At 47.1% G+C, this 14722-nt stretch overlaps 2 protein-coding genes across 2 annotated transcripts in view; one reads left to right on the top strand and one right to left on the bottom strand.

The window, feature by feature from the left end:
• The window catches only part of LOC128359986 (NACHT, LRR and PYD domains-containing protein 12-like), a 291384-nt gene that overhangs the window by 90472 nt on the left and 186190 nt on the right, over window positions 1-14722 (top strand). The window lies entirely within an intron of this gene.
• On the bottom strand, window positions 544-13980 carry LOC128360923 (protein FAM222B-like). The gene is made up of 3 exons (XM_053321480.1): window positions 13903-13980; window positions 4181-4308; window positions 544-3259 (listed from the first exon to the last, which is right to left on the bottom strand). The coding sequence occupies exons 2-3, from the start codon at window positions 4260-4262 to the stop codon at window positions 1236-1238; spliced, it is 2106 nt and encodes a 701-aa protein (XP_053177455.1). The 5' UTR covers window positions 4263-4308; window positions 13903-13980; the 3' UTR covers window positions 544-1235.

The following is a 14722-nucleotide window of genomic DNA, read 5'->3' as shown; positions in this document are numbered from 1 at the left end:
TTTTTAAAAAACAACAATGGGATGCCGTTCTGCTTCACATTAGCTACAGACGAATAAGAGGAGGGGATGAGGGGGCGGGGCTAAATGAGTCTCTGCTCCTTTTAAAGATAAACATTTTTTTTTAAAGTCTACAGTTTTTAGGTAGAACCATCTACAAGAATTAAAATTATAATAATAATAATAATAATAATAATGATGAAAGAAAAACTTCAAAAGCAATTCTTGAGCTATCACACACTTCAGACTTCAGAGGGCACTTTTTAGGACTTTCTAAAACTTAAAAAAAAAAAGAAAAAGAAAGAAGAAACTTGAAAATAAAATATGAATTTCAAAAAAAGAAAAAAAAAAGAAAAGGAGAATGTTAACTGTGTTTTGCTTAGTGCTGGCTTTGTCTTTGTATTTACAGTAACTAAAAAAAAAAAAATTAAAAAAATAAAAGCTGCTGGACAGGTGACAGGTAGCCAAAAAAAAAAAAAAAAACACCCCAAAAATAAACTACCTGGACCAGTCGGTGCCGTTCAGAAGCCATGTTCCTGATAGATGAGACCTTTTCACTCAGGCCTGTTAACAAGTGTACAACTACTGGGACAAAATAATAGAAACACCTTATCAACGAACAGTCTTGTTATTTGCATATACACGTAACCTTCTCATCTTTAAATGGATCACAAAACCTGTTTAAGAGGATAAATAATTGCAAATATATATAAACATCACACAACGAGGACATCCTTAATCTTGCCTTTTGGGGGCAGTTGTAAGGCCACAAATGCTAAAAATTAAAAACCCAAATAAAACTAAAACATAAAACAGTTGTTCCATGTCAACCTGGGAAATAGCACTGTGACAATCTTATGGCAAGAGTATTCTCAGCTATTATAGAAACACTGTATATACACGAACAAAGAGCAGCACGTCCATGCCAGTGATGAGAGGAAAACAAAAAAAAAAGAAGAGGAACTCGACTCAACAGTGGAACAACAACCTTCATCTGCAACAAAAAAAAAAAAAGGTACGACATGGCTTAAGACCTGAGGAATACTTTGAAAGAACATCACAACCTGGCGGGTCGAACAAATCAAGCTCTCTCAAGCAGGAAAACCTAATTGATCACTTGCAAGATCTTTAAAGAATGAAACCGTAGAAGCTGAAAGAAAGGAGTTGTTGAAAGAAAAAAAAAAAAAGAACCAAAACAACCCAAAAACACACCGAGCAGAGGGGACGAGCTCACGCTTTCATCGGTAACCCGGGTGATGAGTGTGGACACCTCCGCTATTACTGGGCTCCTGAACCTGGCCCATGGCGGACCTGTGCATCTTCTCCATCACATCCATGTTCTGCTCCTGAAAGCCGGGCATCTGGAAGTCCGCTCCCAGGAAATCCACATTGGGCAACAGCTTGGACTGACCAGTGTGACCCTCTTTCCCCGGTCTGTACTTTGCCCCTGGGATGCGGTCTGAGGAGGCAGCAGCCTGCCCTCCCTGGAAGGCCACTGGGATGTCCTGAGGGCCGGATCCATTGTTACCTGCTGTGGATGGGATGCTGCCCCACGGTGGCTGCATGTAGTGGCCGTTAATGTAAGGCATAGAACCTACGGGGCAGTTAACGGGGGACGATGGTCGTGGCTTTTCTGCTGGGTGTTTCAGAGGGAAGGACTGTGCGGTGTTGGGTAGCTTGTGGGGGTAGTTGAGGTTTCTAGAGGGGAAAGCGCACTCGGTGGGAGGCTCCATCCTTGGGTTCTTGCAGGGATGGGCCCCCTCGGGTGGCTGCTGCATGTGAGCCAGTTGATGTTGGGCCCAGGAGCGCTGCTGCTGCTGCAGCTGCTGGATCTGCTGTAAATGTTGCTGCTGCTGCTGCAACTGATGCTGCTGCTGTTTCTGCTGATGTAGATGGTGCTGAAGCTGCTGCTGCTGCTGCTGCTGCAGTTGTACCTTCTCTTGGTCTGTGTGAAAGGCGGGCATACTGTTAGTAGCAGCTATGTTGGGCTGTGAATGGTGAGCAGCGTTGGGAGTCTGAGCTGAAGCTTTGTCTGGGGGTCCCACGATGAGGCAGCTGGGCACGGAGCCCAGACCCAGGTGGTGAGATGATACTCTTGAGCTGGCGTTGATCAGCAGGTTGCGGCTGATGGGGCTGGGGTTTGCGATCTGGCCCTCACAGACTGAGGTGGTGCCCATGCCGGCCCGCGCCTGGCACAACTGGTTGATTTGGTGCACGATGCTGCTCAGGTCGCTCGGCCGGTTCTGGTGCAGGCTGGCTGCCATGGACAGTGGGATGGTGGAGGTAGATACAGTTACATTTGGTGGGGCGTCTGCGTCGGGCAGCTTCCGGGGTCCGTACGCCCCGGGCGGAGGCTGCTGGAGGCTGTTAGGCATGGTCGGAGGTCCTGCGCCCACGGCCTGCGGAGGGGGCTGCGAGCCGACCAGCCCCTGAGCGTGCTGCAGGCTCGGAAGCTGAGCTCCATCAGACAAGTGGCGCAGATCCTGAGTCACACCCGGCTGTGTGAGTAAAGCTTGCGGAGGAGCCGTCTGATGCTTTAATGTCTGCAGGTGAGAAAGATGCTGCTGCGGTATGACTGACGGACAGGACTGGCTCTGCTGCTGCTGCAGCGCCTGCGCGTGCGGCAGACTCTGCTGCCTCTGAACGGCCTGCGGGTGAGCCAGTCTCTGCTGCTGTGAAGTCTGAACCTGGGACAAGCTCTGCTGCCGCTGGAGAGCTTGTGAGTGAGCCATGGTTCTCTGCTGTAGCGCCTGCGGGTTGGGCAGCGTTTGAGGCTGCTGTAAAGTCATAGAGTGAGTCATGCTTTGCTGCTGTTGCTGCAGCGCCTGCGGGTGAACCATGCCTTGCTTCTGGGCGGCCGGGGCCACCGGCTGCGACGGGCCCTGGAGGTGAGGAGCAGGCTGAGGAAGGTTTAAAGTGCTTTGAGTGGCGTACGGTCCACTGTGAGGATTCATGACGGCTTTGTGAAGCTGTCGGACGCGGCTGCCGTCGGACTCTTTGATGACGCCTTTAGCGGGCGCGCGGAGGACGGCCAGCAGGCCGCCGCTGGCGCTGACCTGAGACGGGTAGGGACTGTGGCGCTGGCTGGACGACGACGTGTCGAGCCCGTTCACTGTGCGGCGGATGTGCTTCCTTTGAGGTACTTTGACACTGTTGGGGAAGATCTGGATGGTCAGAGGGTTGTTGGCGACTTTCTTAGCATAGGCATCCAACTCTGCTGGGGTCGGATAGCTGACAGATCTCATCTTCTGTGTAGTTTCCCCTGAAATGTGCAGAAAGTCAGAAACAGACGCGTCAGAACACTTCATACGGAGACTCACTAAACGTTGCTTTCATCATAGTGAGAATAAACTAAGCTAAGCTATTTTAAAGATCAGGAACATTTACTGAATCTCTCTTGCAGAAGTTTTATTTGTTCATTATAACTTATGCTGAAACACTTATTGACAATCTCTGTTATTTACTCTGAATTAAAAAACATTAGATGCTCTTGAATGTTTCCTTTGTCAGATTATACTGAGAACTTAAAACACATGTTCAATGATAAAGTTAGACTTTACTTTCAGAAGGACTTGAATTTGGTAGAACTGAAGCTTGTTGGTAGATTTATAGAAATGATACCAATCAGTTTAGAAACTAGTATGTGTGATATTAATGATCAGGGAAAGCAAGAATGTATCATATCAGCATTAAAGCGATGGTTCGGGAGTAATTTTGACCTAGTGTCATTTCCACCATGACGTCCATCTAATCACCACCTCAACCGAACTCATGATTTTATTTCTCTCCATCCTCCCTCCTTTCCTTCTTTCTTTCTTCCTTCCTCCTTTCCTTCTTCCTCCCTTCCTTCCTTCTCTCCTTCCTCCCTCCCTCCTTTCCTCCCTCCCTCCTTTCCTCCCTCCCCCCTCCCTTTCCTTCCTCTCTTTCTTTCCTTCTCTCCTCCCTCCTTCCTTCCTTCCTTCCTCCCTCCCTCCCTCCCTCCCTCCTTTCTTTACTCCTTCCTTCCCTCCCTTCCTCCTTCCCTTCCTTCCTTCCTTCCTTGTCTCGAGGACAACAGGAGGGTTAAGAGGAAGAATTAAACAAGTTTTTCTTTGTTTCTTCTCTTTTCCAGGTCTTTATATATTCCTCTGTGTGTTCATTACATTTATTTTGTTATGTTATGAAATAAAGAAACATTACGTACATTTCTGAAGTCCAGTGTTCATCTGCGAGCGGGAGAGAAGTCGGATGGTAGGGTCACCTGATGCTGGCAGACAGGCCAGCATGTCACTCTTCCACTAATGCAGCATGGGAACGCTTCTCCTCACCACGCTGCCGGGAGAGAGACACACAGTCAGTCCTGACACACACACACACACACACACTGCTGGGAAATCACATCCAGCACAATGTGACCTTTCCCTCCTTTCCTTCCTCCCTCCCTCCTTTCCTTCTTCTCTCCCTCCTTCTCTCTCTCTCCTTCTCTCTTCCTTCCTTTCCTTCCGTCTTCCTCCCTCCTTCTCTTCCTTCCTTCCTTCTCTCCTCCCTCCCTCCTTTCCTTCTTTCTTCCTTCCTTCCTTCCTTCACTCCTCCGTCCTTCCTTCCTTCCTTCACTCCTCCGTCCTTCCTTCCTTCCTTCACTCCTCCGTCCTTCCTTTCTTCCTTCTCTTTCTCTCTTTCTTCCTTCCTTCTCCTCCCTCCCTCCTTTCCTTCTTTCTTTCTTCCTTCTCTCCTCCCTCCCTCCTTTCCTTCTTTCTTCCTCCCTCCCTCCCTTCCTTCTTCCTTTCCTCCCTCCTTCTCTCTTCCTTTCCTTCCTTCTTCCTTCCTTCCTTCTTTCTTCCTTCCTTCTTCCTTCCTTCCCTCCCTTCCTTCTTCCTTCCTCCCTCCCTTCCTTCTTCCTTCCTCCCTGCCTCCTTTCCTTCCTCCCTCCTTTCCTTCCTTCCTCCCTCCCATCCTCCCTCCCTTCTTTCCTTCTTACTTTGCTATCTCTCATTTTCACATCCAGCACAATGTGACCTTTCTGTAAATGGCAGCGTGTAATAAAGTGACATCATGTGAAAGCTCAGCTGCGTTCTGACTGCAACTCAAAAAACCGAGATAGAGACGGAGAGAAAAAAAAAGCTTTCTTCTTTTCTTCTTCTTCTTGAATAAAACAGCAGAAAGATAATAGCAGGATGACGGCAGCCTCGCAGCGATATGACGCTTTAATGGGTCATATTGTTAAAAATAAAAATAAAAGCATTGAGTCTAAATGCAACCAGTACGACCAGCACTGCTCCCAGTACAACCAACACTGCTCCTAGTACAACCAGCACTACCTCCCAGTACAACCAGCACTACCTCCCAGTACAACCAACACTGCTCCCAGTACAACCAACACTGCTCCCAGTACAACCAACACTACCTCCCAGTACAACCAGCACTACCTCCCAGTACAACCAACACTGCTCCCAGTACAACCAACACTACCTCCCAGTACAACCAGCACTGCCTCCCAGTACAACCAGCACTGCTCCCAGTACAACCAGCACTGCTCCCAGTACAACCAACACTGCTCCCAGTACAACCAGCACTGCTCCCAGTACAACCAGCACTACCTCCCAGTACAACCAGCACTGCTCCCAGTACAACCAGCACTACTCCCAGTACAACCAGCACTACCTCCCAGTACAACCAGCACTGCTCCCAGTACAACCAGTACTGCTCCCAGTGCAACCAGCACCGCTCCCAGTACAACCAGCACCGCTCCCAGTACAACCAGCACCGCTCCCAGTACAACCAGCACCGCTCCCAGTACAACCAGCACCGCTCCCAGTACAACCAGCACTACTCCCAGTACAACCAGCACTGCTCCCAGTACAACCAGCACTACTCCCAGTACAACTAACACTGCTCCCAGTACAACCAACACTACTCCCAGTACAACCAGCACTGCTCCCAGTACAACCAGCACTACTCCCAGTACAACCAGCACTGCTCCCAGTACAACCAACACTACTCCCAGTACAACCAACACTACTCCCAGGAACCAGCACTGCTCCCAGTACAACCAACAGTACTCCCAGTACAACCCACACTGCTCCCAGTACAACCAACACTACTCCCTGTACAACCAGCACTGCTCCCAGTAACTAGCACTGCTCCCAATACAACCAGCACTGCTCCAGCACTGCTCCTAGTACAACCAGCACTGCTCCCAGTACAACCAGCACTGCTCCCAGTACAACCAACACTGCTCCCAATACAACCAGCACTGCTCCCAGTACAACCAACAGTACTCCCAGTACAACCAGCACTACCTCCCAGTACAACCAGCACTGCTCCCAGTGCAACCAGCACTGCTCCCAGTGCAACCAGCACTGCTCCCAGTACAACCAGCACTGCTCCCAGTACAACCAACACTGCTCCCAGTGCAACCAGCACTGCTCCCAGTACAACCAGCATTGCTCCCAGTACAACCAGCACTACTCCCAGTGAAACCAGCACTGCTCCCAGTACAACCAGCACTGCTCCCAGTACAACCAGCACTGCTCCCAGTACAACCAGCACTGCTCCCAGTAAAACCAACACTGCTATTAAAACCAGCACTGCTCCCAGTACAACCAGCACTACTCCCAGTACAACCAGCACTGCTCCCAGTACAACCAACACTACTCCCAGTACAACCAACACTACTCCCAGTACAACCAGCACTGCTCCCAGTACAACCAACAGTACTCCCAGTACAACCCACACTGCTCCCAGTACAACCAGCACTGCTCCCAGTACAACCAGCACTATCATTATTTACAATGGCTGCTGCTGTTTTCCTGCCACCTGGTGTGTGTGTGTGTGTGTGTGTGTGTGTGTGTGTGTGTGTGTGTGATCTACCACAGGGGCATTGTGGGTAAAAGCCCTGGGGAACCTGGTCATGTGATACTGGAGCTTTACCACTATAGAGTTCTAAAATGTGATGTCATCAGACTGCCGGCCTCTGATTGGTCAGAGAGAGTCACCTGACCCCTCCCCACAACCGGCATCTTTAAACCCCAACAACAGCGTTACAGAGACTGGTTTCTCTTCTCTTGCTTTGTGTGTGACAGGAAGGAAGGAAGGAAGGAAAAAAAGGAAGGGAGGAAGGGAAAGAAGACAGGAGGGACAGAGGGAAGGAAGGACAGAGGGAAGGAAGGAAGGTAGGGAGGAAGAGAAGACAGGAAGGACAGGGGGAAGGAAGGAAAGAAGGAAGGAAGGAAAAGAAGACAGGAAGGACAGAGGGAAGGAAGGAAGGAAAGAGGGAAGGAAAAAAGGAAGGGAGGGAGGAAGGAAGGAAGGCAGGCAGGCAGGAAGGAAGGAAAAGAAGACAGGAAGGACAGGGGGAAGGAAGGAAGGACAGAGGGAAGGAAGGAAATTTCTCCACAAGGCTTTGACCCATCGTCTTTAATAATTATAGTTGCTGTCAGAAACTCAGCATGTCCAAAACTGAAAAGTAATAAAAGTAGTTTTTTTCTTTATCGCGATTAATCGCAGAATTTTGGTGGCGCTGAGGCTGGCTTGGCTGCACCTGGGTGTTTAGCGTGGAGGTGCTAACTCAAACTCCACGTACTCCGGTGGTAGTTAAACTCCGTTTGACACAGGTTGCATTTTACTTTTGACTTGTCAACTGAAGCGTCTGGAAGTGTTTTAAAGTTAAACAAGCCGTTCAAAAGTCCAGTAGCTCTCTTACTTTCCATCAGCGCGGTAGGTTTACTGCAGGAGGCCACTTCAAAGCATAGCGCTACAGCTAGAGGAGCCGTCTACCGGAGGGAAGGAAAGGAGGGAGGGAGGGAGGGAGGAAGGAAGGAAGGAAGGAAGGAAAGAGAAGACAGATGGTAGGAAGAGAAGACCGGAAGGAAGGAAGAAAGGAAGGATGGAAGGAAGGAAAAGAAGACAAGGAGGAAGGGAGAAAGGAAGGAAGGGAAGAGAAGACAGATGGTAGGAAGAGAAGACCGGAAGGAAAAGAAGAGGAGGAAGGGAGAAAGGTGGGAAGGACAGACAGAAGGAAGGAAGGAAAAGAGGGATAAGAAAGAAGAGAAGACCGGAAGGAAGGAAGAAAGGAAGGATGGTAGGAAGGAAAAGAAGACAAGGAGGAAGGGAGAAAGGAAGGAAGGATGGAAGGAAGGAAGGAAGGAAAAAGAAGACAGATGGTAGGAAGAGAAGACCGGAAGGAAAAGAAGAGGAGGAAGGGAGAAAGGTAGGAAGGACAGACAGAAGGAAGGAAAGAAAAGAGGGATAAGAAAGAAGAGAAGACCGGAGGGAAGGAAGAAAGGAAGGATGGAAGGAAGGAAAAGAAGACAAGGAGGAAGGGAGAAAGGAAGGAAGGAAGGAAGGAAGGAAGGAAGGAAGGAAGGAAGGGAAGAGAAGACAGATGGTAGGAAGAGAAGACCGGAAGGAAAAGAAGAGGAGGAAGGGAGAAAGGTAGGAAGGACAGACAGAAGGAAGGAAGGAAAAGAGGGATAAGAAAGAAGAGAAGACCGGAGGGAAGGAAGAAAGGAAGGATGGAAGGAAGGAAAAGAAGACAAGGAGGAAGGGAGAAAGGAAGGAAGGGAGGGAAGAGAAGACAGATGGTAGGAAGAGAAGACCGGAAGGAAAAGAAGAGGAGGAAGGTAGGAAGGACAGACAGAAGGAAGGAAGGAAGGAAAAGAGGGATAAGAAAGAAGAGAAGACCGGAAGGAAGGAAGGACGGATGGATGGAAGGAAGGAAAAGAAGACAAGGAGGAAGGGAGAAAGGAAGGAAGGAAGGATGGAAGGAAGGAAGGAAGGGAAGAGAAGACAGATGGTAGGAAGAGAAGACCGGAAGGAAAAGAAGAGGAGGAAGGTAGGAAGGACAGACAGAAGGAAGGAAGGAAAAGAGGGATAAGAAAGAAGAGAAGACCGGAGGGAAGGAAGAAAGGAAGGATGGAAGGAAGGAGAAGAAGACAAGGAGGAAGGGAGAAAGGAAGGAAGGAAGGGAAGAGAAGACAGATGGTAGGAAGAGAAGACCGGAAGGAAAAGAAGAGGAGGAAGGGAGAAAGGTGGGAAGGACAGACAGAAAGAAGGAAGGAAAAGAGGGATAAGAAAGAAGAGAAGACCGGAAGGAAGGAAGAAAGGAAGGATGGAAGGAAGGAAAAGAAGACAAGGAGGAAGGGAGAAAGGAAGGAAGGATGGAAGGAAGGAAGGAAGGAAAGAGAAGACAGATGGTAGGAAGAGAAGACCGGAAGGAAAAGAAGAGGAGGAAGGGAGAAAGGTAGGAAGGACAGACAGAAGGAAGGAAGGAAAAGAGGGATAAGAAAGAAGAGAAGACCGGAGGGAAGGAAGAAAGGAAGGATGGAAGGAAGGAAAAGAAGACAAGGAGGAAGGGAGAAAGGAAGGAAGGATGGAAGGAAGGAAGGAAGGAAGGAAGGAAGGGAAGAGAAGACAGATGGTAGGAAGAGAAGACCGGAAGGAAAAGAAGAGGAGGAAGGAAGGAAGGAAGGACGGAAGGAAGGAAAAGAGGAAGAAGGAAACGGTAGGTTTACTGCAGGAGGCCACTTCAAAGCATAGCGCTACAGCTAGAGGAGCCGTCTACGGGGGAGTAGAAGGGACAAAAAGGCTTGCAACATTAAAATGCGATTAAAACAGATTAACGCGTTATGGATTGCATTAATCTAATCGCGATTAATCTAATCTTAACGCTGACAGCCCTAAATAAAAGTAATAAAACCTGACACACATCCTCCACTCAGAATATGAACGACCATCAGATATAAAAGTTATGGTTTCAAACTCTCATCCATAAAACTCCTAAACAATCGTCCTCAGTCAGAATCTTATCTTCTTACTCATTTTATCTATTACTTATTAAACCTCTGCTCTTAGATTAGTCACGTCAGGAAGGAAGGAAGGAAGAAAGAAAGGAAGAAAGAAAGGGAGGAAGGAAGGAAGAAAGAAAGGGAGGAAGGAAGGAAGTAAGGACAGATGAAGGAAGGAAGGAAGGAAAAAGGAAAGAAAGGGAGGAAGGAAGGAAGGAAGTAAGGACAGATGAAGGGAGAAAGGAAGGAAGGAAAAGACGGATGGGAAGGAAAGATGGAAGGAACGAAGGAAGGAACAAAGGAAAAAGAAAGAAAGAAATGGAGGAAGGACAGAAGGAAGGAAGGAAGGACAGATGAAGGGAGGAAGGAAGGCAGGAAGGAAGGAAAAGAAGATGGGAAGGAAGGACAGATGAAGGGAGGAAGGACAGAAGGAAGGAAGGAAGGAAGGAAAGAAGGAAAAAAGAAAAAGAAAGAAAGGGAAGGAAGGACAGATGGAAGGAAGGAAAACAGACAGGAAGGAAAGTGGGCCGGACTGGACCCCTCGGCGGGCCGGTTCTGGCCCACGGGCCGCATGTTTGCCACCCCTGATCTAATCTGAAACCAAATGTGTGGTATTAATTCAGCCTTGGCGATTAAAGAGAGGGAAGGAAGGAAGGGAGGACAGAAGTAAGAACAGAAGTAAGAAAGGTATATGAAGGACAGATGGAAGGAAGGAAGGACAGAAAGAAGGAAGGAAGGAACGGAGAAAGGAAAAGGGGAAGGTAGAAAGGAAGGACAGAAGGAAGAAAGGGAGGAAGGAAGGAAGGAAGAAATGACCAATGGAAGGACAGAAGGAAGGAAGGAAGGAATGACCAATGGAAGGACAGAAGGAAGGACGGACAGAAGGAGGGGTGTCAAACATGCGGCGCGTGGGCCACAACTGGCCCACCGAGGGGTCCAATCCGGCCCACTTTCCTTCCTGTGTTCTTTTCCTTCCTTCCTTCTGTCGATCTTCCCTTTATTCCTTCTTTCCTTCCTTCCCTTCTTTATTCCTTCTTTCCTTCCTCTCTTTCTTCCTTCCTTCCATCTGTCCTTCCTCCCTTTTGCCCTTCTTTCCTTCTGTACCTCCTTCCATCTGTCCTTCTTCCCTTTATTCATTCCTTTCCTCCCTTTCTCCCTTCCTTCTTTCCTCCCTTTCCTCCTTCCATCAGTCCCTCCTCCCTTTCCTCCTTCCATCAGTCCCTCCTCCCTTTCTTCCTTCTGTCCTTCCTTCCATCTGTCCTTCCTCCCTTTCTCCCTTCTGTCCCCCCTTTCTCGCTTCTTTCCTTCTATCTGTCCTTCTTCCCTTTCTTCCTTCCATCTGTCCTTCTTCCCTTTATTCCTTCTTTCCTTCCTCCTTCCATCTGTCCTTCCTCCCTTTCTTCCTTCCATCTGTCCTTCTTCCCTTCCTTCTATCTGTCCTTCTTCCCTTCCTTCTATCTGTCCTTCCTCTCTTTCTTCCTTCCATCTGTCCTTCTTCCCTTTCTTCCATCTGTCCTTCCTCCCTTCCTCCTTCTATCTGTCCTTTCTTCCTTCCTTCTTTCCTCCCTTTCTCCCTTCTTTCCTTCCATCTGTCCTTCCTTCTTTCATCCCTTTCTCCCTTCTTTCCTTCCATCTGTCCTTCCTTCCTTCTTTCCTTCCTCCTATCTGTCCTCCCTTCTTTCCTCCCTTTCTCCCTTCTTTCCTTCCATCTGTCCTTCCTCCCTTTATTGGAGGGACAATTTGGACAATAAAAGTAAATTAAACCAAAACATTAAAATGAATCTTATGAATCTATGAAACCCAAATGTTTGAGTGTTTAGTTTCTTTTCTTTTATTTCTCCTCCATCATGCTGACACTCCACAGGAGGACGCAGTGGAGTGTCAGGAGGAGCAGGAGGAGGAGGAGGAGGAGGAGGAGCAGGAGGAGGAGCAGGAGGAGGAGGAGGAGGAAAAGGCTAAATGTCTCCTCATTAATGCAGAGACTGAATAATATGACCTTTTTTCTACAGACACAGGTCACATTTATACACTCCAACACCCTCATATCAACCTCTGCTAGCTACCAAAGGAGCTACCTACCTTCCTTTATCCTTTCTTCCTTCCTTCTGTCCTTCCTCCCTTTCATCTGTCCTTCCTCCCTTCCATCTGTCCTTCCTCCCTTTATTCCTTCCTTCCCTTCTTATTTCCTTCCTTCCTTCCTTCTTCCCTTTATTCCTTCTTTCCTTCCATCTGTCCTTCCTCCCTTCTGTACTTCTTTCCATCTGTCCTTCTTCCCTTTATTCCTTCTTTCCTTCCATCTGTCCTTCTTCCCTTTCTTCCTTCCATCTGTCCTTCCTCCCTTTCTCCCTTCCATCTGTCCTTCCTCCCTTTCTTCCTTCTGTACCTCCTTCCCTTTCTTCCTTCCATCTGTCCTTCCTCCCTTTATTCCTTCCTTCCTCCTTCCTTACCTACATTAAAATGAATGAACCTTCCTTCTGTACTTCCTTCCATCTGTCCTTCTTCCCTTTATTCCTTCTGTCCTCCCTTCCTTCCTTCCATCTTTTTAATGATCCGGCCCACATCAGATCAGATTGGTCTGTATGTGGCCCTTTAATGTGCATTGTTTATATTCAGTATTGAAGGAAAGTGGACAATAAAAGTCAATTAAACCAAAACATTAAAATGAATCTTATGAATCTATGAAGTGAGTGTTTAGTTTCTCTTATTTTATTCCTCCTCTCCTCCATCATGCTGACACTCCACAGGAGGACGCAGTGGAGTGTCAGGAGGAGCAGGAGGAGGAGGAAAAGGCTAAAAAAAAAAAAAAAAAAAAAAAAATGTCTCCTCATTAATGCAGAGACTGAATAATATGACTTTTTTTCTACAGACACAGGTCACATTTATACACTCCAACACCCTCATATCAACCTCTGCTAGCTACCAAAGGAGCTACCTACCTTCCTTCATCCTTTCTTCCTTCCTTCCTTCCTTCCTTCCATCTGTCCTTCCCCCCTTCCATCTGTCCTTCCTCCCTTTATTCCTTCCTTCCCTTCTTATTTCCTTCCTTTCTACCTTCCCCTTTTCCCGGTCCTTCCTTCCTTCTTCCCTTTATTCCTTCTTTCCTTCCATCTGTCCTTCTTCCTTCTTTCCTTCCATCTGTCCTTCTTCCCTTTATTCCTTCCTCCTTTTCTTCCTTCTATCTGTCCTTCCTCCCTTTATTCCTTCTTTCCTTCCTCCCTTCTGTACTTCCTTCCATCTGTCCTTCCTCCCTTTCTTCCTTCCGTCTGTCCTTCCTCCCTTTATTCCTTACGTCTGTCCTTCTTTCCTTCTATCTGTCCTTCTTTCCTTCTATCTGTCCTCCTTTCCTTCCATCTGTCCTTCTTTCCTTCCATCTGTCCTTCCTCCCTTTCTTCCTTCTGTACCTCCTTCCCTTTCTTCCTTCCATCTGTCCTTCCTCCCTTTATTCCTTCCTTCCTCCTTCCTTACCTACATTAAAATGAATGAACCTTCCTTCTGTACTTCCTTCCATCTGTACTTCCTTCCATCTGTCCTTCTTCCCTTTATTCCTTCTTTCCTTCTTTTTAATGATCCGGCCCACATGAGATCAAATTGGTCTGTATGTGGCCCTTCAATGTGTATTGTTTATATTCAGTACTGAAGGAAAGTGGACAATAAAAGTCAATTAAACCAAAACATTAAAATGAATCTTATGAATCTATGAAACCCAAATGTTTGAGTGTTTAGTTTCTTTCCTTTTATTTCTCCTCCATCATGCTGACACTCCACAGGAGGACGCAGTGGAGTGTCAGGAGGAGCAGGAGGAGGAGGAAAAGGCTAAAAAAAAAAAAAAAAAAATGTCTCCTCATTAATGCAGAGACTGAATAATATGACCTTTTTTCTACAGACACAGGTCACATTTATACACTCCAACACCCTCATATCAACCTCTGCTAGCTACCAAACCCTTTATATGACGTCTTGTAACATAATCCTGGAGGTAATGTTGAACTTTGGAGGCAGCTCCGCCTGCAGCTAGTCACTATTAGCCTTTCTGTGTAGCTCCATTGTGCTTTATTGTGAGCAGGCCAGCTGTTTGTTAACTTTCCTGAGCTCTGCGTTGACACAAACATGGTTCAGTGTTATTAAAGAGGATCATACTTACTCCTCGAGAATCTATGAGTAGGGTAGCTTCATTTTGTGGAGGTGTGTAGACCGTAGATGTGTTTTTTTGGTGGTTGTAGTGATGTTGGAGAGAGACCATCCCCGGTGTGCTGCTCCTCACGGCGACCGCAGCAACATATGCCGCGCATGCGCAGAGAGAAGGGAGAAAAGACCCAGCTTCTGCAGTTTAGTAGTCAGTGAGAAACGCCTGAGCAAAAAAAACAAAAAACAAAACATCAACCCTACCTGGGTGCTTTAACTGAAGTACTGCACTTAAAGAGCAACTCTGAGTGTAGTTGTTAAAGCTATTACTACTATTTATAGTGTTTTATGTTCTTTTTTTTTTCTTTTTTTTTGCAGATTCATCATCCAACTTGCAGTTTATGATTCATCACCACTGTTGAGTCTATGGTTGAAACCTGGACCCTGGGCCTTCAATAAGATTCTCCACATGTCATGTAGCAATAAAAATTTTAAACATAGCAATACAAATAATAGCCAGAGCCCTGTCACGTGGACGTTCAGCATATTAAAGGTTTCTTCTTTTTCTCTAACTAGCTTCACGACACACAAAGGTGATCCTGGAAAAAACAGCCATTCAAAGCTGGCTATCATGACATCACTTATTTAAATAAAACTAAATGAAACAAGCAAATCACACATCACTTACTATGTTTAGCTGGAATGAAAATAAAATGTCTAGAATAATCATTAGCTACTCTGTTCAACAACTAAAGATGGATCCAATGCTAACCCAATTGTGTTTGTTTGAGTTTAGACACAATTGAATTTCAATGTAGATTTAATATTTCTGCCAAAAG

This window comes from Scomber japonicus, chromosome 6 (assembly GCF_027409825.1).
Source record: "Scomber japonicus isolate fScoJap1 chromosome 6, fScoJap1.pri, whole genome shotgun sequence".
Taxonomy (NCBI): domain Eukaryota; kingdom Metazoa; phylum Chordata; class Actinopteri; order Scombriformes; family Scombridae; genus Scomber; species Scomber japonicus.
This window is presented reverse-complemented; position numbering and strand designations above follow the sequence as displayed.